The sequence below is a fragment of the Coccinella septempunctata genome, chromosome 1, assembly GCF_907165205.1.
Source record: "Coccinella septempunctata chromosome 1, icCocSept1.1, whole genome shotgun sequence".
Taxonomy (NCBI): domain Eukaryota; kingdom Metazoa; phylum Arthropoda; class Insecta; order Coleoptera; family Coccinellidae; genus Coccinella; species Coccinella septempunctata.
The window spans coordinates 15,649,040-15,676,117 of NC_058189.1; the positions used below are offsets into that span (position 1 = coordinate 15,649,040).

At 34.3% G+C, this 27,078-nt stretch overlaps 1 protein-coding gene across 8 annotated transcripts in view; it reads left to right on the forward strand.

The window, feature by feature from the left end:
• Positions 1-27,078, forward strand: part of LOC123322835 (disco-interacting protein 2) — a 179,353-nt gene that overhangs the window by 26,283 nt on the left and 125,992 nt on the right. For 7 of the 8 annotated variants that reach the window (XM_044910865.1, XM_044910863.1, XM_044910872.1 and 4 more), the window contains exon 2: positions 21,425-23,233. The exons of the other annotated variant lie outside the window; for it this stretch is intronic. In XM_044910865.1, the coding sequence (XP_044766800.1) occupies positions 21,556-23,233 (1,678 nt within the window). In that variant the 5' untranslated portion in view covers positions 21,425-21,555. The remainder of the gene's footprint in view (positions 1-21,424; positions 23,234-27,078) is intronic. 8 annotated transcript variants of the gene reach the window in all.

Consider the following 27,078-nt stretch of genomic DNA (forward strand, 5'->3'; position numbering starts at 1 on the left):
GCAATTTATCTGTTTTTCAATTATCTGCCACCCTATTGACATTGACGAAACATTTACATTTGAATGAAGCTGAAAATTGAAAAACTTGTATGCGGAAAACCCCAATACAATCAGTTTCACTCATTTTTTTTCTGGCCTCCCCAAGTTTGTTAATAAAATTTTAAAATATTGATATACAGGGTGTTGTTGTCTCCTATTAATTTTTTTGAGCCGACTTTTTTATTATTTTTGTCGACGAAGTATCTATCAGCCAAATATTATAAAATTTTTAATTTGGTTAATAAATCATGTTACGATTAATTGAAAAAAATGGAAAAATCACTAAATCACCCTGTATTCTAGTAATAATGAAAGATAGGCCCATAAAATATAGGTTATTTAGAGGCAACTTGGTGTCCTCTATCTACCTTTACTCTACCTATGCGCATTTCTCAATAAATCACCTTGTTTAATACAAACATGCCGTTTCTACTTTAAAATGGCGATTCAAAATGTGAAACACCCTCTGCTGGAGTGTCTTGGTTAGGACGACCTGTACTGATATGGAGGGGATGTGGAAGGTTCATCGAATTGATCTCTGTCTTAACGTTTTTTGGCTTAACCGCATTTATGACCATCGTAATGAACATATCGGTTCATATAATATAGAAACGGCATCAAGTCTGGAAATGAAGTTATATTATTTATACCCGTTAAACTCACCTCTGTTATGGTTTGTTGGAGGTAGCGTACTTCCAAGTTACACTCGTAATATCCGTTACTTGTTACCTAATTATATTCCATTGGTTTCGTTTCAAGTTTTTTCTTGGTGCCTTGAAGAAATGAGTTAAGGCGTAGTACCTGTAGGTTTCGATATATTTTTTTCTAGAAGACCTGAATCATATCAGTAGGAGCAGGTAATGATGAAATCTCGGATGAAATTTAGATTTGCTTTTGTCTGTAGCGTTTCACTGATAGGAAGGTTGAGAGAGTAAAAACTAGTTAGTTTCGGTGTAATTCACAAATTGTGCTTTGAAATTATTTCATAAAAATATTGATGGAATATGGGTTAATCAATTACGCGTTTAATACAGTCCAATTTCTCTTGAACCCCATGAAGTAAAAGAGAAGCACAGATGTTTCGAAGTTGAAAAATTACAATTTTGGAATGTGGCAAGGACAGTCCAAATTCAATGTTGTGAACACCCTTTACATGACAGAAATGAAATAATCTATTTCGAATAAGGTGCAATAAAAATAAAAAGAATTTCAAGAAGTATGTAAAATTGCAACGAACAATTTGTAATAGTATTTGTTATAATTTTCGGATCATCACTTCCCTTGCATTGGTTATTTTGCTGAATTCATGAATAATTTCATCCATTGAATTTCATACATATCTTATAGTTAAAGAACTTCGTGTCATTCTTTAGTACGTTTTTAATTATTATTGTTCTTGGAGTATTCAGTGCTTTGCAGTTTTCTGTGTTTCTTTCAAACTCAGATATGTTTAATTTTGAAAGTGGGACTTGCGATCATATTTCGACGAATAAACTAAATTTTTTGTTATATTCAAATTCTAAAGATGTCACATTTTTCCAGTCGAAATTCGAACATTAGTGTTATGTGCTACTCCCCAAAACAGAATTAGGACCTGTTTCACAAAGCTTGATCGGGAAATCAAAACTTGATTGGCGGTTCCATATCGAATTTTATTCAATTGATAAATAGTTCCGTAATGAGCGTTCAGAATATCATTCTTGCATTTGAAATTATGATCTATACAGGGTGAGTCTTTGACTCGTATTAATATTTTAACAGTAGATTCTTGAGGTCTGCAGAATCCCTCTTTTCCTAAACCAATTTTTTCCTATTCGGCCCATATAAAATGATATAGCCATTTTAAGATTTCATAATGAGCTGTGAGCTGAAAAAACAAAATTACCTTCAGAATAACTAATTAAATCTGTGATGCTACAAAACTGTGGATATTTTAAAAAGAGTGGCATTCGGTCAAAGTGCACAATTTTTCAAATTTCACAGATATTTACATTCATCAACATCAAATTACACGAAAACGGCTCATTATACGATAAAATATGAATACTTTTATTTTACAAAACTTAGATAGCGTCCAACTTAGTTTCAAGAGTTGGGTTTTTTGAATTTTCGGTATTTTTATGGTACGTAATGGTCATAATGAGAAAATTGGAAAACGTGGGGGTTATATTGTGTTGAGAAAGGTTCACCGAATAAATATAAAACTATATTCAGAAATTCATTTCATTCGATAAAATTGTTTGTCAGAACTAAAAATAACATTTTTTAATGGTTTCTCATCTGCCTGTCGAAGACTAACGCCAATTCAATTACTTTCAATTGATCGCATTTTCTCGATATAGTCGGGAATGAAAAAGTTTCTGTAATTTCATTTTGGAAATCGAGTGACTGTCAAATTGTTTATCGGGCAATCAAAGTTGACAAAATTACATTACTTCTAGTTTGAATTTTTCTCACTTTTACGTACATACATATTGAGTATAAAATATAGAGATATTCATTTGATTTTGAATATTGACATTTTTCAAACTAGAAATTTTTACAGTTTACGTTTTGAGACATGTAGAGTTTGACAAAAATATACATTCACTATAAGGATAGAAAATTGATCAAATATTCATTTTCGTTTATCCATCTGGTTCATAGAATACATGGGAATATTTTATTCTGAATTCAACTTGTGGCCATAGAAATTTTCGCTTTCTCTGTTTATAATTATTGTTGTTCTAGTTACTACCACGATACCGAAATAGATCAATTAAATATATAATGGAAATCGAAATTTTGGCAAACAATCGAATATTTTTTTAACGTGAATAGTTTCCCAACGTTTCCATGAATCTTCAAGTAATGTTGGAGAATCGAAAGTGATAATTATTGTTCATTGAAATCAACCGAGTTTGTTGTTTGTGGGTTAATGAAACGAGGAAAAATTTAATGGATTCCGCTATTATCCAATTATCTACGAAGGAACATTTATTATACTTGATATCCGAGCTCATTATAAATACAACCATGAAATTGTTCCGTCTGCCTACTCATGTCATTTTTATATAAGGAAAAGGGATCATTACTCGCGATTGAAGAAATAAGTTTGTCATATCGCAAATATTGTTGACCCTAACTAAATTGACCGAATAAAAAATTGCACGTCTGAAAATCAATTGCTTTGTGTTAGTTTCAACGTAAAACCGTCTCGATCGATTTGCAGACAAAAAAATTTCGAAGAACAAGCTAAAAAAAAAAATATGAAAAAAACGGAATTTGTTTTCCTATGAGAATCGTTTCTCTGATCACTTTGCACTGATAAAATTCAGTGAGTGACAATTTGTGTTATTTCGTAGTGATAATTATAATGCTGAGAAGAAGTAGACCCTTTATTATTATACAGGGTGTCCGCGCCATGGGGCAGCGGTCGATTACTCTAATTCTATTAACTTCACAAAAAAGAAGTTTCAAATGAAACTCTCCGCTTTTTAAGTAGAGCATCTCCTAAAATTATTTAGAACCATACAAAGTGTTTCGTTTCTTCTGCACAGCTATCAACTTCGTTATTTTAAATGAAACACCCTATATATTTTTACATTTTTGAATTCCCTGTTGAATTTGAATATAAGTTTGATAACACGTCTGAATTCTCAACGAGAATTGCCATCGAGAAATTTGACTTTTTATTAATATTTTGACAGTTTGAGGTATGTATAGCTCCGTCCCTATTCTATGTAATCGATTCAAATTTGTCTAGTGTCTAGTCAATAAATGAAACACTAAAAATTTTCTTTGTAAATATCAATATCATATACAGAATCCACGAAAACGTAGATCTATTATCAAAACAGAAATTCATCGAAATCTTAATTTTTTTAAATGACAAGACATATTTTTTTATGTTCATTATTTAAACATTTTGTGTTGGCTTTTAGTTGTTTCAAATAATGAACGGAAAAAAATATGGGTTGCCATTAAAAAAATATTAGATCTTGATGAATTTCTGTTTTGATAATGGATCTACTTTTTCGTGAACCCTGTCTTATAATGGTTATTAACAGAGAAAATTTTGAGTGTTTCATTTATTGACTATACACAGTCCGAATTTGAATCAATTACATAGAATAGGGACGGATCTATAGTCCTTTATGTAAGTACCTTAAACAGTCAAAATATTAATAAAAAGTCAAATTTCTCGAAAACCGTTGAGAATGCAGACATAGTTGTGTTATTGAACTTATATTCAAATTTAACAAGGAATTTAAAAATTTGAAGATATATAAGGTGTTCTATTTAAAATAACGAAGTTGAAAGCTGTGCAGAAGAAACGAAACACTTTGTATAGTTCTAAATAATTTTAGGAGATGCTCTATTTAAAAAGAGGAAAGTTTTATTTGAAACTCTTTTTTGTAAAGTTGATAGAATTAGAGTAATCGACCGCTGTCCCATGACGCGGACACCCTGTATGTCAGGAAGTCAGTCACAAGATCGATAAGTCCTCATGATGTTCCAAATTGAATTATTGTAAATTAACTCGATGAAATGTGATCGTTGATAGATGTGAGATTTGCCTTCCATCTAACAATGTTTTCTCTTTACAAGAAGGTAAATCGCTGAACGATTTGAACATGCCTATACAGGGTGTTTAAAAAATTAAAAAAAGTGACCTCATCTCTACCCCGATCAACGCTTTGACAGTTACTCAATTTCTGAAACGAAATCACTGAAACCTTTTCCTTTCTGGATATATTGAAGAAGTAGTATAATTGAGAATAATTGAATGGACGTATGAACATCATATTTCTATGCGAGAATGATATTCTGAATGATCATGACTGAATTATCGATTGAAAACAAATCGACGTCAATTCGCCAATCAAGCGTTGATTCCCCGATCAAGCTTTATGAAACACGCGGTTTTCAATCTAAAATTTTTATATTTTCCGACAGGCGAAAAACCATTTATGGGGTTAGGAAATAAGTTACGGGCCAGCATAAACCAACCCTAACTTTCAGTGCGATCATTTTTCGAACAATCAACTCCCCAGGGGCCCTTCCTGACTGGCGAAAACATTCCTTCTGCTCTCTTCCGACTTGCGAACGTGTGAAAAAGCCGCAAATCCTTGAAAGCGGAAGTGGAATGTGTATTTTCATGGCACGAATATATCTGTCAAATATTTTTCTCCGCCTGCTTTGTTGGGCATTTTCAGCAAATATTCCATCTTATTGTATGCGGGAACAGATCGAAAAGGTCAGGTTAAATTTTTGTTCCTCGAACATACCTACGCTCACTATTTCTTGTAAGATATGGAGTTGTTGATTCATTGCTGGATTTTTATTGCTTGGTTTCATACTCACTAGCAAAATGATTTATTTTTATTGTGACACTTTCAGGTGTCAGTGTGAACTCATCTTTGTAGTTTTCTTTTCTATACCAATTATGAATTTCAATGAATTTTGGATGTCTGTCATGATTTAGATTTGAATTATTTTCTTTATGGATCTAGTGAACAAAATGAAACGTTTTTGAAAATCCCCACTTCAAGTAATGAGCAACGAATGATCACTAATATTGATCATGTAAAGTAATGAATATATAAGATATACCATGTATTTTGCTGAGTAATGGTGCCACCTAATTCTGCCAGAGTCATTGTTGCCATCAGTGATTTTCAGTTTGTTGATTGGAGCAACACTTAACATCGTTTTTGTCTCCTCCCTAATTTATTCCGAAATTTCTAAGGCAAAGCTCGATCTCGAATCTTGTGAATGTGAAACCGGGTTTCCTTTTTTCCGTCAGACAATACGGATTCAGATATGGAATGAATGAAACCTTATCTCGAACCTTGAAAAATCTCGAAATACCATCGTTTTTGTGTATAAGGCTGAACTGGGAAGAATGGAATCTGGAATCACGATGCAGGTTTAACCAGAGCCTATGTGATTTTTTTATAACACAATAACAAATATTTTTTTCGGAACCCAACGTACTGGGTGAGTCTTTGATTTGTACAGGCTTGCAAAATTCCTTATCTACAGAGGGGACCTCGGGAACTTAGAGCTAAAAGAAAACGGATGACACATTTCCGAGCTCTTATTCAGAGAAACAAAGAATCGTGAAAACCGTAGCCTCCTACTATTCTTCGTTTTTGAGTCATTAATTATCAAAACACGGGATTTTGACGATTTCGAAAAGTTCTCATAACTTTTTTGTCTTTGAAGTTACAGATTTGAAACTTGAACCTTCTACAGGCACTTTTTATGTAGAACCCACTGACGAGCTCAAATAATTTTTGCATTTCGAATTATTAGGCAAACTTTAATTTTTTTATTGGAAAAAATTTTTTGTCAGTAGATTCTACGTATAAAAGCGCCTAAGAAGGTTCAAGTTTCAGATCTGTAACTTCAAAGACAAAAAAGTTATGAGAACTTTTAGAGATCGTCAAAATTTCATTTTTTTTGGATAACTCAAAAACGAAAAATCGTAGGAGGTTACGGTTTTCCCTATTCTTCGTTTCTCTGAAATGTGTCATCCGTTTTCTTTTTTTTTTTTTTTTTTTTTTTATAGCAGGGGGAATCTGCGACCGTGAAAACACGGGGCTCTATCTCTCGCCCAGAGGAACCCATTTCTAGGGAACACTGTGGGGTTACTCACTCTCCTGAGTTCGCGACCCACTAAACCTAACCTGCTTTTTGTTGGTTCCGGGCATTTGCCTATAAACCATTTATCCCTTAATCGGTTGATTTCTTCTTGCACATTGTCGTGCTAGGGTCTTCATGTTCGTCCATTTCGGATATCTCTTCTTAGTATAGTTTTAATAAGTTGTCGTACTCATTTTAATCTCTCCTCAATTGATCTCTCGGTCTCCTTTTGTAAATTCTCTTGTAAACTCTCTTGTAAAATCCGTTTTCTTCTAACTCTTAGAGTTCTGGAGATCCCCTCAGTAGACAACGAATTTTGCCCACCCTGTACATATAGTTTAACGGTTGATTTTTGAGTTCAAAAGAAATACATATTTTTATAACCATTTTTCGATAGTAATAACGAAGTCAGGTGCAAGCACCCATATTAGCTCTGATATTCGTCACCAATATTATTCATTCATTATGGTTTAAATTTCATTATACGAGAAAATATTAATACCTACTTTTATTTTTCAAAATAGTCAAATATTCATTAGTCTGCGTTCAACTTCATTTTAAGAGTTGGGTTCCTTAAATTTCTGTTATTTTTATGGTACCATAATATTCATAATGAAGAAACTGGAAGATGTGTTAGGAGAAGATTCATCATATAAATAAAATACTGTATTCCGAAAATCATTACATTTTATGGTTTTAACAGCCTGCATCTTTTTAACCGAGACGAATTGGCAAAAATGGTATTAGGAAAAGGTATTTCTTTTGACCTCATCTGGAATATTTTGTTAAAATATATGTACAAGTCATAGACTCACCTTGTAATTAGAAAAGTTGAAAATTTTCTTGGGGATTGGTGATTCCAAGGGGGACTTAAAACAAATAACAATCAAGATTTCACCTGAAATTGCTTACGTAGCATCATTTTTCTGAACCCAGCTTTCCGTTATCCTTGAGTAGAGGGGCAGCTAGTATATTTGCTGTAATTACCCATAATGCAATAATAATTAAATGAGTAATAGTGTTAACCAAAAAAGTAAAAATTTTATAGTAAATTATGAAGAGAATTTTATCATATATTTAAATAAATCAGAAAATAACGTGTTTTTATTTCTATTACGTTATTAAATATTGGACATACTATGGAAGAGTTCATGTCTAAAAAAGAAAAATATGTATTTGAATTGCAGAAGAACAAAATCATGACTAATCGATAAGCATTCAGAACTTATAAAATTAATTTTCCAATTTTTTCAATTAAACAAAGACCATAAACGAACGCAACAAAACTTCAAATATCTTCAGTCACTGCTATTTGTTCAGTATTATTCCTTATACAGTAAGTATTGTTGAAAACTGAGGTTGGTGAAAATAATTCAGCACGACATTGATTTAACAACGAAATACGCTTCTTGTTACGGCATATTAAAGCGCAACTATATTTTTTCTATTACACTTAACCCATTTTGCCCTTGCGTATAAAAATAACTTCATATAAATATCCTTATATCGGAATGTTTTTAGACCAGTAATCACGGATAGATTCGAACTAACGCACGCGAACGATTTTTTTACCCTTATGATTCAATCTTTTTGGCATTGTTACTATTTTGATCGAAACACGATTCAAGGAGAATACGCGCTCTAATTTTTTCTTTCAAGAAACTACGATGTGTTATGATGAAACACAAATTATACCAAATTACATCATTAAAGATAATGAAAAGTGGTATTATTTTACATGGGAAAACCTTGAAACGCCTTGAATAGTGTAATTTTCATACATACTCGTATAATGAAGAGATTTTTTTAATGCTATTGATGTTTCATGGGAAAACGGAATTTTTTCCGGGCAGAAATCGAAATCGGATCGATCCAAAACATTCATTTATTCAACGTGAATTTGCGTACACTTTTCCAAACCAATGCTGTTCAATTACTTATAATTTGAAGGAAAAGTCATAATGCCCATCTTATATATGTAGATAAACTACACCTCCTCTACACTGGTGTAAATATATATATATATATATTTGTCCAATAGACGTTTCCAGTCCCGATACGTTTCTAAGGCGACCTGAGACCCACATGATCCGAATGTTTTCTTCGAGTATATATGATGAAATAACGTTAATGAGAATTATAACTCCTTAGGCACACTTAGAGGGGAAAAGAATTCCTTCATTTAAAAAAGTAGCATAATCGATAATATTTTCCAAACCCGAGACATTGCACCAACTTTACAATCCCACATATACTCCAGCGGTAAATATGGCCAACGTTCACGATCCCGGCGCTGTTGCCAGTCTGACGGGACTGGAGCCGACAATTTCGATGTATAAAATGACGCGAAAAAGTAGGTGTTACGGTAGAAATTCATATATGTGTGAGTTTGTTGAGAAAGAAGTATTGTCTCAATATTCTCATGAAGCAAATTCCTTTTTAACAGATTCTTCCCAAATTTTGATCCATTAATAACATAACCTTGAGAGGCTGTATACATAAAATGATTGTAATAAAATATGAAAAATTAATTTTTAGCTTCCTTCTGAAATCTATAAGGGGGTTCCTGAAATTCGTGCAAGTACTCCAACTATCATAAAAATGAGACAAAAATCAACAAAATTTATTGAAACACTGTTTACAAAAATTGAGATCTAGAGAGCGAAATATGAATTATTTTAATATTCCAGAGCCAGACTCATCACACCTAATTCAACGTGTTCAGTTTCATCATATCATCCTGTAAGTCGAATTGAAAATAATTGTTTCACTTTCCAAGAAGTCCGTGCCAAGCCCAGAATTCCTCCTCTAATGTATTTTCCAAATTGAAATAAAAAACAGAAAAATCTAATTCATTCCTATAAATATCGCGTCAATGAATAGGTATGAGATGTGAAATATTCCAAAACAAACTTTAAAACCAGAATAATCGTAATAGCTTTCCTCGATATGTACAATCATTCATTAATGCGAAAGACTGAAATAACACAAACAAAAATGAGAAAATTGTTATAGATTACATACATGCATACATAAACTGTGTGGATAAATGAAAATGAAAGCGAAAAATACAAAACTGAAATATCATATACAAAAAAGAAAACAAAATTAGATATAACACCACAGTTCCTCACAGAGAGGACTTCTACCTGTCATAACTGTTTTTGAAACCGTTTACCGAGGTCGATCGCACTACGCATTCAGGGAGACGGTTCCAGTTGTGAAATATACGGTTAACATATGAATATAATGGCTAACAAGATAACAACGAAAAACTCGACACATTCCAAACCTTAATTTGATTGAATGATTGAATATTAAAATTATTTACATGGAAATCATGAATTTATCTGCAAAATCAAATAACCCAAATGAATAAACTAAATTTTAATGATATAGATTTTATGAAAACATGTAAAGAAAACAAATTACTACTAGTACTTAAACTCGTAATAATTGCTCGAAATGCCACCGCCTTGTTCAATACATTTTATACATCATTTTTGTAGTGAATCTGCAACCCTGCGGAGTTTCTGACGCATTTCAGCATAACACAATGTTATTCTTTCGATCAGGACCTCTCGAGTCTGAAAGCTAAGTTAATAAACTTTTCCTTTCAAGGTGTTCCAGGCATAAAAATCCAAAGGCGTAAGGTCGGAGCCTCTTTGTGGCCATCTTATGTTGACCCTCAACTCATGTTGAAAATGAGAAACCATGGTCGCATGGGAGTTTTCTCTTTTCCATACATGAGTTGGGGGTCAACGTGTGGTTGGCAGTAATGAGAAATGAACTTTCGGACGAGTAATATTTCCCGATCCGATTGATCCAAAGCATCTTGACAGACATATTGGAGAAAATGTCTGGTTTCAAATAAATGGCTGCCCTGCTCATAATAGCCGGAATGTACGGGAATGAATATTTTGGGGTGCAATGGATTGGAAGGTACAGTCCGGTAAGATGGCCAACAAGAAGCCCCGACCTTACGCTTTTGGATTTTTATGTCTGGAACACCTTGAAAGAAAAAGTTATCACAATATTTTGAATAGAATCTGAGTGGTGTTATTGAATTCTTTTCGTATGCAAACTAGATTATCACACGTCCGCGAAACTATAAACGTCCGATGAAGTCAGGATCTTCGCCAAGAAAAAAAATAATTTTAACTTTACCCTACTCTACCCTCTGCCGTCAATAGTCAAACGTTCCTCGCAAATTCCTTTTAAATCGTCTCAGTCGTCACTGAAGGTATTTAATTCCAGTTTATCGCAACAGTTGCGAAATAATTTACTAGTTACGAGAAGTAAAAATTTCAAGACATAGATGAGTTCCCGATAATGTCAATTTAAATGTCAAAATTTGAAAAATCACTATGGTCTTTTCCAGAATTATTGACATCCCAGTAGGTTTTTAAAGTCCAGAGGCTCATAACAGCGTTTCTGGTGTTGGAACCTGAAGATGGGATGCGATTAGTCATCCCGAAACCGGTAGTTCTTGTAGAATAAATTGGTGAGAGACAGTTTTTAGGTGTTTTTATTTATTTTGGTATATTATATCATCTGTTCATTTCAGCTCAAGCTAATTCAAATATCTATATTAAACTTATATTACGTATCACATCACTCTGTAAATTAACTTGTACCTATAGGCGAAATCCAATCGTGTAACTGAAAGTCCTCTGAATTGATAATAATTTTTATGTGTATTTTTATAAATGATACGGAGTCTGGTTTAGTTGTTTATTGTAGGAAATGAAAGATTTTGAATAATTTTTATCTATTGACAAATGGACCTTTATATTGAGTTTTAAAAGAATTGACGACACAGTTTTATGTCCACCTCAGAATATTATGAGGGATAATCCATATGAATAGCCTTGAAAAAGACCAGAAATAAAGGTCGAAACGTCGGCATCTCATTAAGGATTTTTATTTCCCCTGTACTCTTTGCCACTACATAGTTGATTATTTATAAATGATTAAATTGAAAGTTTGACTGAGGAATACCCTTCCACCTCCTGAACTGAAAATTTCCAATTGTTAGTTCGGGATACTCGAGTAATTTCCAATATTTCATCTCTATGATTCAAACAAAAATGAAGTTGCTGAAGAATACCAGAGATAGAGTTTTCAAGAATAGTTTTTCAAGAATATAAGGACTTCATACTGAAAAAAACCTTTTTATCACTGTGGTAGGAGTACAAAATCTCCATTGCTTTTGTATATTGATCTTCTGAAAAATTTCTGCAAAAGAGCTCCTGTCAAGTCAACCAAATATAACTACAATGATGTTCAGGAAATTCGTAAATTCGTAAACACGACAGAGGGTCAAGTAGGGTGTGGTGAAAATACAATTTTTGTGCATAGGATCCTAAATGTGCCAGTGCTCCTGAAATTAGGTCGCCTCACTTCACTTAATCGGGCTTGTATAAGTTTCCATACGTGTGCTATTATAGTTCGTATACGAAAAGAATCCAATAACACCACTTCAATTCAATTCAAAATATCGTCATTGAATATGTCTCATGACGACTGTTCATCATACCGGGATCGTATAAGTTTTCTTATAGTACATTTGAGGTGTATAAATCGAAAAGATGACAAAATAAATTCTCAAGCTCTTCAACTGCAGCGTTGCCAAATTTTCGGACTAGATGCGTCGGTCAACTATGCGGATTATATACATCAAGTTCATGTCGCTCGAAGCGCCCTCGCACTGGCCAAACCCTGAAGTTTTTTGTATATAATAACGAGTATAACCGACTTTTCAGACCCACCTGAAAATTCACCCCTAGCATCCCCTAACCCCCCTTATAACGATTCTATGGTCGAACGTTACCAGACCCGGAGCCGGGTCTGACAACGTCACTTTTGGACTGAAAAGTCGGTCGAGTATACCGTTTTGGGTCTGTATATGCGGTCGAACAAATCTATATATATATATATATATATATATATATATATATATATATATATATATATATATATATATATATATATATATATATATATACATATATATATATATATATATATATTCTTTTGAATGTCAGCAACACATTTTTAGTTATCAAACAATATAGCATATGTATGAGTTTTAGCAAAGGTTAGTGTAACGGGGTACCATACAATTTAGAGCATGATACAAGAGCTTAGGGAAAAGCCTCAGTAAAAAAACCCTGTCTCCCCGTGAGAAGTATAGTGATGACAAATTTGTTTACAGAATAAGCTTTTCATACTGAAGGGCTTCCTTTCCACTGACATAAAGATTTCTTTATCCTCTTTCCATTTCGAAATAATATCTGAAACAAAGAAACAGAGCAGAAAACGAGAAAAAAGGCGAATAATAAAGCCTTCATCCAAACTTATTTCAAGACTTGATGATGACTGAAGAAAAAAAAAATAATCATAGGTACATAACTTGTTTTTTAATTGCATTGGGAGGGATATCATCTCTGCGTCAAAAATCTTCTGCTGATCTTGGTGGAGGATCACCCTCGTCTTTAGAAATGCCTTCAGTACTCAAATTAATAATAGCCAAATCTTGATTTTGACTGGGAGGGCCTTTCGACCAGGTCCAGTCTTCCAAGTGATGATTCTCCTATTCTTCAGTTGTTCGAGGAACGCTACAGGACCCTGGTGTAAATTCAATCAGCAAACGAATACTGAATCGAGTGTAGAAAATTGCTACACTTTTTATGCAAACGAAAGTACCTATAGTTAACGTATCAAAACTTTCCATCCAACCTCCTTGAGTTTCTGGCGAGTCACTATAGACGTGGGGTCTGGTGTTATGCTGATAGAAAACAACGCCTCTTCTGTTGGCTAATTCTGGTGAATCACTAGCTTCAAACGGTCAAATCGTAGAGATCTGAATTCAGTGCCAGTAACTGAACAAGAATTATTCCTTTCCAGTCCCACCAAATGGATAGCGGAACCTTACTGGACCTTGCTGCTTAGCCATGCTTTGTATACTATGATTTTGCAAAGTGTTGTCGTATGTCACCCATTTCCATCCCAGAGTTGCAACCCGTTTAAGAAATATGTCGATTTCATTCATTTTGGCCAAGGCTTCGCAGATAAAAATTCGACTGCTCACGATTTTTATGTGAATGAGGGCTACCGTTTTTGTTATCACCAGTTGGTGCCTCTGTAGAGTGAGGTCTTGAACATAGACAAACTAATGTAAGATTTGTTTTTCTACTACCTCGTTCGTTTTGCAGGAAGGCGTGTAGTGTAGTAACGCTTGATGTCAAAAATAACACAACAGAGTTAACCCGAGTTTGCAAATAAAACGCAACCGTTGACCCACGGTGTACTCTGTGCTAAACGGGCTTAAAAGAAAAACGGTGAAATTTTCTTTTTGTTGACTTCCATTTTCATCACACTGTTACTCACAACTTAATAGACCGAACAAAAAACAGCAAGGAAATTGTTTTTTTCGGAATGTCACGAGCATAGATTTGAAATTGTTCGATGAATACTTAACAAGATATCCATCACTACAACCATCTACTTGAAAAAGATAATGGATTTCTTTTTCCCAACCTTATATAAACACATAGGTGTTTTTAATAAAAATTGAATATACATATTTCGAAACAATGTTTTACTTGTACAGTGAGATAGAAGAAAGCTTAAAAACTCAATTCAACTAGAAACTGGCGATTTTCACCGGGTAAAGGAAGGTGTACTGGGTGCAACAATTTTTGCACCATTTCAACTTTGTTTCAATCTTAGATTCCGAATTAGTAGATCTAGAAATTCTGTCGCTTATATACTTCAAACTTTGTTCGGAAATCTGATTAAAATTATTATTCATGGGGATTCTCCTCCAGATCTTGTACGTTTTAAGTTTCGTCAGATTTGAATCGCGGATCACGAATTAGGCCAACGCATTGATCTGATTGCTGAACCTAAAGATTTCCTAGCCTAAAGATTTTCCCCGATAACATTTCTCGCCGAAACATGTCATGTTATGTTCGTGGAATAGTGGACATACTATACATTGTCAATTAACTAGGTCCATAGTGGTGCGAAAATAGATGTATTTCATTGATTGATGAAAAACCGCAATACAGGGTGTACCAAGTTCGAGGGCCTATTAGACGTTTCTGGATAACTGGACCTATTTGAAATCTGAAAATTGGGATTATGATATTGTTCGACATTATCTACTGATCTAAAATATTCTTGAAGCTTGAGCACTTTCAGTTATACAAAGAATGAAAATAAATTATTCCAAAAATTTTTTTCTACATTCTCGTTTCTGTTATAGAGAATTTCATTCTGAATATATTACTGTTCAAATCGTTTCAATCGTTTCAAAATATTGAGAAAAAACTGGAAAAAATTGGAGATATGCGTATTCAGTATTATGTTAGTGGAAGAATGTGGAAATATTGTACACTTCCTGAATTTTGAAAAACTCGTCACAGGGTGTTCCAAATGTTGTGTCAAAGATTGGGATCAAGATATGCCCAAAACTTTCCTTTCAAATGAGAACCCTTTTTTATGATTGCGTTGGATTCTGCGGAGAAAAATAATGATATTTTTCTAACATGTTAATGTTCCTAAAATGAATAATTCCAGAGTTATTTAGGATTTTCTGAATAAAAAAATTACTTAATCAATGTCCAAAAATTATTTTCATTTTGAGAGGAAGCAGTTTTTTTCCCCAAAAAAGTCGATGGATTCATTGAAGACAGCAGGTTTCATGAAGTCTGCAAAAGATATTTGTGACATGTGACATTATTTCATTTTGTTATCATGTATGATGATAATTCTGAAAATAAAAATATTACTACATGTATATTCAAAAGATATCAAGATATCTAGGTGAAATAAAAATGATGGCGAAAAGGATGGTGCTCGGGATGGTGATAAACCGAGCGTAATCTCTACAAATTTCCCGAACTGTTTCACAGGGTGTTAAGAAATTTGACCTTAATCCATGGTTTTTTTTCACCCTATGTAAATAAGCTATAACATTTTTCGAAAACTTTTCCGGAGTTTGTTTCAATAACAAAGAATTCAAATATGTACAATTCAGCTTAGAAACAATTGAAATCGATGAAAAATTACGAAAGCTCTTGGACAGCCAACTTCACCAAAATTTTAGGTAGCCGAGTTTTTTTGCCGGTGTGTACTTCAGAAATGATGGATTTGAAATCAACGAACTCATAATATGTGAATATTCGAGGGTTACGTTACAGAGAAGTTCTGTGTATCATTGCCAGTATCCTGAAAGCAGTTGTTTTTGTCAGCAATAAAATTATAGACTTGTCGATGTCCTCTAACCAGTTTTTGAAATAGATGTTATTAATGAGATTGAACAAACAAAAATTCCAACGATGATTTCAATGAACTCTGTCTGTGAGTTTTGGACGTCAAAAAGGATAGTGGTACGTTTATCATATTCGAATAAATTCGAAGATAAAACGATATTCAACAACATTCAAACTAGAGTATTCGTTTATTTTGTAGAGCATCATGATATTATGATCGGAAATAAAATGAATATGAAGCTATTTTTATTTGTGGTATCCCCTGGCAATAGATAGTGATTCATCATTTTGAAGGTTTTGAAATTCGATTTACAATTATGCTGAAAAACTTCTGTTTGGCGTTTGTTTGAATGTAAAAATCCGTTGAAAGCGATAGGCAAAAAAAAGTTCTATAAACATGGGATCGCAAGCGTTTCGAGCGTTTTAGAGGTGTTGAAGTTAATCTCTCATCCTATATACACTTCACAAGATATTCCACCGAAATTTGGCATAGATATTACAATTAAGAGAACTGACAGAAAACTAACAATTGATTTATTCACCACAGTTTACTAGCTTAATTTTTATGACAATTTATTTTTCTTAGGATTTCGAGAGAATCGTTTTTTTCTCGAAATCCGTAGCAGATTCAACGAAACTACAAGAGATTGCAAAGTTTAGTATAACAAAGCTTCTGCTTACATTTTTTTCAAATTAACAGTGGCTCACCAAAAAAAAAGTCTTGGAGGAAAACATGGAACAGTGTTCCAGAAAAAATATCACCCTGTGGATTTGCTATCGAAATTACCATGTAACAGGGTGTAAACTCTCAATTGTAATATCTATGCCAAATTTCAGTGGAATATCTTGTGAAATGTAGATACTATGACGAGAAAAACTTGGAAAAAATTCAAACTTCAATATCCTTTATCTCGAAAGCGAAACTTTTGCGATCCCATGTTTATGGGACTTTTTTTTCTTAAACTTACCTCTTTGTTTTTACCTCCAATTCAGGAACACCCTGTATATTAGTGTGTAGAAATGAGCAATACCTGTAGATTCGGGTGACTTGGGATAGTCCTGTAACTTGGGACAATAGGGAATACTCCTTCTGACGAAAATGAAGTATTTTTTATGAAATATCTTTGAAACGTCACATTTTTGGAATAACCATTTCAACCGTTTCCCCAAAAAAATTATTTTAAGCACTTAAAAATAAAAAATAAAAATGGGTATTTAAAGTTTAAAGCGTTTTGTGAGAATTGCGCAAGCTGGCAACATCGACTGAAATATGCCTTGATAATAAAGGACAACAAATGCATTATCTTGATGAGATAGACAAAGATGGCTGTCTATGAAGTCTGCGACGAAAGAGGAAGGTCGTAAAATTTTATGGGATTTTTATGGCCGGTTGCAGTTCAAGCTCTCCAGTAAGTACGCGCCTGTAGATCAACAGCTGTTATTTTATAAACAAGCTGATCGGACATTGTTCTTTTCATTGTCTTGCCAAATCTTCAACTCCGCAATTTAAATTTTAAAAACCCATATTTGAAGGATGATTTTGAATAGTTTCCGCGGTGAATTTGAAAAAATTATGTATGGAACTCATACTTATTCAGTTTAAACTTGCATATGCAGTGATAACCCAAATTGAGGAGAATTCCCCATTACCCCCTTGCAGATTTCTTTGTTTCTTACCATTTATGAATGAAGGGACAAACTTATAAGAGTGTGTAGCCTCTTTTCGGTTAGTTCAATTAATTCCTGTTGAATTTAGGAGGGTTAAAGCGATTCTTTATGGCCCTTATACTTTCTAGTGTCCAGTACATGTGTTTCACATTGTGCATGTTAAATTTTTTTTCTGGATACGTGGGATATTGGGATATTAGATATGTTATTAAACAAGATTGTTTACAAATCAAACGGCAACACGGATCTCATTCATTTATTTTGTTGTTTAGGGTGACTTGGGACAATACCGAATAGATACAAGCGGCGCATTGGCAGCAGGAAATATGCCGATTTTACACAGTATATTATTATTTACGTTATTTCCACAAAGAAATCACCAAAGAATGAAAGAAATCGAAGTTCCCTTGTTTAGTTTAGTTTTTTTACATTTGAGTTGCAATATATTTACTTTCGCTGTAATAGGGGTAAGATAATTTTTTTTGCATTCGTTCGTAACTTGTTAGTAACTATTCGTAACACAAAAATTTTCGTTTGTACCTCAAAGGTATTAGTAGAAAAACACCGCATTAGTAGAAAAACACCGCACACGGGAACCCACTGTTCGATTTTTCGCGAAAAATAATGTAGGTACAGTTGGAAAGTTCATCGTTAGTAACTATTTGTATCACAAAAATTTTTGTTTGTAACCTAACCTATAACGGGAAAATGACACCCTCAAAATGCGAAGTTAGCACCCACATAATTTTTTTTGCATTCGTTCGTAACTCGTTAGTTACTATTTGTAACACAAAAATTTTTGTTTGTAACCTAACCTATATTGGAAAAATGACTCCCTCAAAATGCGAAGTTAGCACCCACATTTTTGTGTTACTAATAGTTACTAACGAGTTACGAACGAATGCAAAAAAAATTATCTTCATTTTCGAAAATGAACTTTCCAACTGTACATTATTTTTCGCGAAAAATCGAACAGTGGGTTCCCGTGAAGTTAGCACCCAGCGGAATGCGGTGTTTTTCTACTAATACCTTTGAGGTACAAACGAAAATTTTGTTGTTACAAATATTTACTAACGAATGCAAACAAAAATTTTTTCATTTTCGAAAAAGTGGGTGCTAACTTCACGAACACAGCCAGAGGTCCACATTCTCCATACTCAATGCGAAACCAAAACTGAAGGCGGCTTTCCCCACTCGCGATGTTTCCTCTCTGAATTTCGAAGGAATAAGTCGAAGATTTTGAAAAGAAAAAAATTTGAGTTTTTTGTTTTCTCCCAGAAAAAATTATTTGAATCAATTGAAAGTGAAATGAAGCCGTCTTCTGTTCAAAATGAATTCAATCGTAAATTTTGGTTTATGCTAGATGAATTGCTAAAGGTAAATTTTCCGAAGTTATAAATCCTTGTTCATCGGGCCATAATCCGCGTAGACACGACACACCCATACAAAAGCCGTTCGAAGAAATTCATATTGAATTCGATTATGTTAAAAGCGAAGCTGGTGTGGGCAGCCGAAGGTTACGTTTGGGCGCCAACGTTATACAAGATTGAAACATAGGTGGGCGCTTTTACCAGCAAACTGGTCGACTCCCTACTCACACTTTCTATAGACCTATTATGATACCAGCATTCCTGTCTTTCTTTGGAAAGGTTTAATAAATAAAGAATCGATAGACATCGAGACCATAAAATAGTCTGTAAAGATCAGAGAAGAATGCTGGGGTTTGTTACAGGCATTCATTTTATTGATAGTAATAATTCTTTAGCTAGGAAATAATAAAAAAATCAATGACATATTTTATAGTTAGTTTGAAAAAATTCAAAACTACCCTTTTTCAGTTCTTAAAAGCAAAGTTTTTGAACTGATCCAGAAAATATAGATTTTAATATTTGAAAGAGAAATCTCAGTACCCTGAAGATGGTCCTGATAAGCTTGAAATTGTATGTGCCATCTCGAAGGGTTATTAAAATTCAACGAAACCACAAAATTTCATTAAAACCGGACTACTCATTCTTAAGTTATGGATATCGAAAATTAAGGCCGAAATCCAGAAAGCAACTTTTCTGAAAAAGTGAGAGCTAGATGAGCTGCATTCACATCCAACCTATGGCCAACCCGCCGTGAAAGAAAGGTCAGAAATGGTATACACAGGAGTGTATACCATTTCTGACTTTCTTTTTTACTTGTCATTTTCCGGTTTTTCCGAGAGCAGCGAATGATTTTAATGGTAGTTTTATAATTATTTCAATCTATTTTATTAAAAATTGCTCTAAGCAAAATATATCTATGGTTCACTAAATGTCAAATTTCGATATTTCATCGATTTCGTCACATTTGACATTAGGTATTTATTGAGCCATAGGCAACATAGAAATATTTTTTTATTTTAGCACTCGGTTGGCCATAGAAATTTGATACATTTCACTCTGTATAGTACGAAAATGTGGGGTTATGAAGCTTGTCAAAACATTTTTGGGTTTTAAATCAACGCTATGTTGCCCGTTCTATATAAAAGTTTCTGTTATTTTATCACAATGTCGAATGTCTTCAGAAAATATGTGACGAACATAAACATTTACAATGTATAGAACAAGTCAAATGAAAAATAGAAAAATAAATTTTCTGGAACTCATTCTACGATGACATTCATCGAAAATCCTGTAGTAAACTTTTCGCATTAATTCACTCAAACATAAAATTCTCAAATGAAACCACTTTTTTGGGTATCCCAATTGAAGAAAATTCTTTGTCATCTTCTTCATTCACAATCTTTTTGATTGTGGAATTATTCAGCTGAAATATAAGTCGTTTAGATTCAGATGAAACATTATATAAATTCTGTTACATTGAATTTGTTCGCTACCGTCTGACGTATTGTGGATTTTAGAATATCAGGGTATAACTATTTGAATGAGCGGACCTGAATTCTAAATAGCACTTCCCGAAACACTGTCTCTTTTTTTGATCACTTTCGGCATTTTTGTAATAAAAATTGATATTAGTTGTGGCAACGGCGTTATGACATTAACGACAATTCATGAGTGCTAACCTTACTCCGTTCTATTTACAAAAACTTGAGAAAATTATTTCATGGCCAACCGACTGCTAAAATAAATGTGAATGGAGTATACACACCTATATTTTGCGAATATTTTAAAGTTCATTCAAGCTTGCAGACCGTCCATTAAGATTTAATGCCCCATTAAAATTTTGAACTAATCCTTGAAGGGAATAATGGACGATTAAAATTTTAATGGAGCATTAAATTTAACAGACTTTCCAGCTACTGGACGAAAGTCTCTTCAATTTTAAAGCTTTTTTAACCCTTGAAATAAAACCAATCTTCAAGTTCAAAGGGACTTCAAATTTGATTATGAAACTGGACGTGAAGGAACCATTGAGCTTAATTGGACTTTAAATTTGATTATGAAACTGGAGCTTTGTTGGGTTCAAAAAAGCTTTAAAATTAAAGGGACTTCTGTGACCCGCTTACGTGAAATACTATCGTACGTGCTTTTTTCTGCGAATAGATTGATACCTCCCGAAAAGACGATTACAAACCGAACTCGTTCTGAATGAATTGATGAGAGATTAAGTTTTAACTGGGCCTACTAAACTTCGGCTTCAATATTCCTACTCCTTTATTCTAAATGTTAATATCATCATTAGATATATTCGTGCGTTTTTTTTCTTGTTGGTACCGATAAGTCTCGAAAGTTATCAACTTAGTGGATATTTATTTAGCTCAACTCACTTCACAATTAGTGAAAAATAATTTGAACCTGAACACGTGTTCGATACTTTAGGTGAAAATATCGTACTTTCGTCCATATTGGACCCACCCTCCAATGGTATGAAGATTAAGAAACCTACCATGAAGAGTCATAAGTCAGAAGCTGTGCACATATTAAAGACTGAAGGAACCTGAAACCTCGAAATGAGACCTCTATCTTTCGAGAATCTCCGAAGATTGGTGGGTGGCAAAAAGAAGAAGAAGAAGGATGACTCCGGATTCAGAAGGAGCGAATCCTTCAAGAGGATATCCATCCGGAAAAGTTACCTGGATCGGGGCAAAAAGAAGAATTTGTCAAAGTTAGAAGTTGCCACTCAAACAGTCCCGGAAGAAGAACTGTCGAAAATATTTGAGGCGACTTGCAAAGTTGATTCCGCGACTCAAGTAAATCGAGATGAGCCGATTCAGAACACCTACATGGAACTACCTAGGAAGAAAACTCCCCCAACCAGCAAAAATATTCAACCACAAAGGTCGAAAGTGAAAGATCCTTCACTGACCTGTTTCGGTGGTAAGGGGTCCGAAAGAACCGTGATTTATGTACCTGCTTCCGATGACAGTCTTCCACCTCCTGTTATCGAAGAAATATCTTCATCCCCTTCTCCTAGAAGAAGACTGTCTCACGCCGGTATCCTTGAACGTAAGGAAAGTAATGATTCAGCTGTGGAGATGTTTCCGTGGGGTGATTCTGTAGACATCAAGAAATCTCCTTTGATGAGGGATAAAACGAAAGTCAACCGCTTGCCATCGCTAATGCCATCCGATTCTGGAAATGAGGAGATGTGTTCACTATCCATAAGTTTAGGAAGAATCTGGATGGACGCGCCTCGAGTGATGTCTCCAAGAAGTTTGGACATACCTAGGAATAACCAGACGAATGCCAATCCTCCAGCTCATAACTCTTTAGACAGCGCCTTGCGGGACATGAAAGACAGCAGGGTTGTCTCGAATCGTTTGCAGAAGAAACAAGTGTTTTCAGTGAGCAGGACGTCTTCTTCGAATAGTGCTACCACGAATTCCACCGGGCTCTTTTCAAGCCGAGACTCCGGATTGTCGTTCTCAGTGCCAACGTCCCGTTTCGGAGACTTCAACTCCCCTTTCAAGACTTCGGGATTCTTCAACAAGCAACCGAAACCCAAATTATCAGTTAGTCGCGACGGTTACTTCAAGAGGACTAGTTTCTTCGAAACCAAAAGGAGTTCTGTCAGACGAAAGAGCAGCAGGAAGAAGAAGGGGAAGCTGAGCAGAGGCAATAAGCGGAGGAGTTGCAGAAACGACATCTACCAGGTGGTGGTGGGTAGACGTCCGCGTCAGTTGAGTTTCCTCAAGTTGGACCCCATGATTTTCGTACCTCCGGAAAGGAGGAGAGCCTCGATGAAAAGAAAGAAATCGTTCAAGGCTGAAATGTGCGAGATCAGGAATTTAAACCCCGCTGAAAGCGTGTACGTCGGCATAGACCCCACGACGGACGAGGATCTTTATGAGAGCCTACCGGGCGATCTAGACCTGGAACTGTGGGAAGATGGACGCTCTGACAATGGTGTCGTTTCGAGGAACAGCTCACGAGACGACGAGGCATTCTCGCCGGCCAGCGAAGAAGCGACCGCGCGTCTATTGAGCGACTCCGATGATGACTCTATCTATAGTCGTAGTGATAGTGAAAGGAACGATTACGTCCCGAGACCATCCTCGGGAGCGAAACCTCGTCCGGTAAAGAGGAAAAAGTCCACCGGTATTTCCCGTAAAAGGAATGCCACTTTTGTTGTCAGACCCACTATTGTTAGGGCGCCTTCTACGTTGAGAAGACCCGCAAGGAGATGTGGTGAGTGTTTGAACGATTTATTTTAGAATAATGTCGAATTTCGAATATGAGATTAATTTCAATTATACAGGGCGTTTTTGAAGAAAGTAGGACTATTTAAAGAAAAACATTTCACGATAAATCAGCTATAAAAATCTCCAAGATGACGAAGATGATAAAAATCACCAATAAAATATAGTCTATTCAAGATTATTGAAGAATGATAAACATCTCGAGTGGCTATGGAAAATCGAATAAAATTCGGTAATAGTCCATAAGCTGAGATTTTGTGTTGCGGAATTCAGGTTGGTAGTGAAAATAAAGAATTATCCTTAGACCTATTATAGGTGAATCTATGCACCGACTGAAGATAATTTGAATTTTTACTGCTGTTTATTTATGTCCCTAACAAATTGGAAATACAGGATGTCTGTAAACAAATGCGAAGGACTTACGGACATGATTCCTCGATGAAAATAAGCAGGGGTAGTTCCTATAAATTTTTTTCGAAATCGACCTTCCAAGATACAGCCTTTGGAAGGCGATGACGAGTTGACAGTTTTTAATTTTTTTTTCGGATTCTAAGAAACACTGAGTCATAAATTTGTACATAATATGAAGCACTAAGTAGTTGTTACTCACACAATTTTTTTAGATTTCATAACTTTATTGCGCTTTATTATTAGGGGTTGTAAGTAACAACCCCATATGATTTTCCTTCAAAAATTCTTTCATGGGATAGATTTTTCAAAAATAAAATTCTTTTATAGATTCCCATTCAATTCTGGAGAAAAAAAGTCCCTTGCAAAATTTCGATACAGTCGATACTTTTCTCAGAATAAATAAAAACTTACGAGTAGTTCTGAGTACTGTTCATTCCATTTCATTGACTACGTTCGGCCAGTAAACACCGGTACAGAGCGAGTAGAACTAGAGTTTTATCACAGATCAGCTAGGGCTAATCATAGACTTATAATACATGGACTCACTGTCACGTGACTTTTCAGTAGATCGAGGGGTTGTATGCATTAGAGAGAGAAGGGCTTATGCGTTTTGATCGAACAAGAAAGAGATGAACTGATTCCGTGTGGGCAATGTCAAAATCATATGATGGATATTAACGCAGACGTTGCCCACAAGGTGTTGATACGTTGATTATTATTCTCATTACATCTATTTTTGACTAAAACTCACATATTTTTTGACATAATTGATTTCGAAGGAATGCTATGGAATTTCTGTGTGTCTTCTCGGAAGCTTGTTTAAAATTTATTGAAGAAAATTTTCGCATAAACTTGTGTTCTATAACCTTTTGACAGCTTGCCCACAAACTCTCCATCTTATTCAACCAACCGACTTCTCTCTCACATGCGGTGTCCATGTTATTTATAAGTCTATGGGGCTAATGGAGCTTGTACAAATTGGCAATTTTTGAATGAACGAATGACAAATGTCAACCACAAAAATCATGGGAAAAATTTGAATTTGAATGCAATTTGTTCGAAAATGTATATGAATAGATAATTCTTAGTGTGGATTAAACGGAAATTCTACAGTTTTATGAATAGTTTGTTTATAAGTTGTTTTTTCATGGTTTGTCTCATAACCCTACTTCTACACAAACTCGTTTCGCGCCCCACCTTGGGAGCTGGGGCTCATAGAGTTGATTCCGAAAACTCCACTCCGTCTAGAACGAACGACAACTATTGACACTTTTTGTTCTGAAACTTCGAGCCCGAACGACACGGAACAAAAAGTGCTTATAGAGTTTACTGGCCGAACGCTCCTATTGTATAAGTGTTCCATAGAATGACTACCTCCCGCTGAAATACATGCATCAACTCTGCCTCATAGACCTTCGTATACTGCTTGTAAGTTTTTATTTATTCCGAGGAAAGTATCGACTGTATCAAAATTTTGCAACAGACTTTTTTTTCTGAAGAATTGAATGGGAAACCATAAGAGAATTTTATTTCTTGAAAATCTATCCCACGAAAAAAATTTTGGAGGGAAAATCATAAGGGGTTGTTCAACCCCTAATAATGAAGTTATGAAATTTAAAAAAATTGTGTGAGTAACATCTTCATATTATGTATAGTTTCATGACTCCGTGTTTTTTAGAACCCGTAAAAAAAAATTAAAAACTGTCAACTCGTCATCGCCTTCCAAACGCTGAGTCTCGGAAGGGATTTCGAAAAAATTTATAGGAACTATACCTGCTTATTTTCATCGAGGAATCATCTCCCTAAGTCCTCCCGAGTCCTCCCTAAGTATAATTGTATCAATTTTGAATACTGATTAATATGCTCTGAATTCGTATATTTCTTCTTTTCAAATACCTTCTTAGGTTATATTTATACAGGGTGTCCGGGAAAATGTGGGAAATCTCTCGGATTCACATAAAACATAAAGACAAGTTCCTTTCTTTTTTCCTAGCAGCCCTCCCTACGGAGATCCGACCTCCTAAATGACGCCACTGGAATATAATTTAATGAAAATTTGATATGAAAAACTGTAGTAAGGACCTCTTAAAATACTGCCCTTTAATTTAAATCAGCTTGTTTAGTTTACCAGGGGTGGACTAGGATGCTTACATTTTCAACACATTGTTGAATCTTTGTAATTTTGTCGAATTCAATAATATAAACTGAAACTTTATTCTTCCTTGAATAATTCTCGTATCATCCTTTGTTGCTGACAAAAAAAATTAGAATTCATTTTTTCTATAGAATTAAAAAAACTTCTCTTTTATAATATATTTTGTTTTTCGAAAACGGTTCATTTTATCAACAATGAACAGCAGAACCTTCTCGTTAGCTTTATGTTCAAGGTATTCAAAAATGTTTTTTCATTTCCTTATCCTACAGGGTGTTTGAAATGTAAGCATTGAAATGTACAACTTGGTTCTCCCCTGGTAAACTAAAAGAGCTAATTTAAATTTAAGGGCAGTATTTTAAGAGGTCCTTACTACTGTTTATCATATCAAATTTTCATTAAATTATACAGGGTGTCCCGGAAAATGTGGGAAATCGCTCGGATTCCGATAGAACATAAAAAATGAGGATGAGAAGTTCCCATAATTTTTTTTCCTAGCGGCCCTCCCTACGAAGATGACGCCACTGGAAATCAATTTTAGTGGAATAAGTTTCAAACTCAAATTTTATCGGATTCGATACCATGAACTGAAACTTGTTCGTTCCTTGAATAACTTTCCTATCACACTTTTTTGCAGACAAAAAACTAGACTTCATATTATTTTTAATAGAAATCAAAAAATTACTTACTTCTTTCACTATTTTTTTTTCGTCATCATACATGAGGATAATTTATTATTATTATATTTCTTCATCACTTCCATCACTAGATTTCTAAAACGAAATCATTGAAACCTTTTCATTTCTGAATATATTGAAGAAGTAGCAATTGAAAATAATTGAACGGACGTATGAACATTATGATTCGATGCGAGAATTATGTTGTGAATTTACATGACTGAATTATCGATTGAAAACAAATTGACGTGTCTATTCGTCTATCAAGCGTTGATTCCTCGATCAAGCTGCATGAGACACGGGGATAATGAATGATTATAATGATTTCAACGTATGTCTTAAAGGAAATAACAACCATACAATTCTGAAAATGAATGGATGAATATAAGGGTTTTAAATCGAAATTAATATTAGTTGAAACTGACGTAAAGACTAAAAAGTTTATGTTCTTTCCTGTGTTAAAAAACGCGCACGAAGAAAAAATATCGATGACGAAATAAAAGAAAATGTTTAGAATTTGCAGTCTTTTTTTGTAAATTTTAGTTTAGAAATCATTGATTTCGAAAATTCAACGTTATGGACGTATAAATTCAA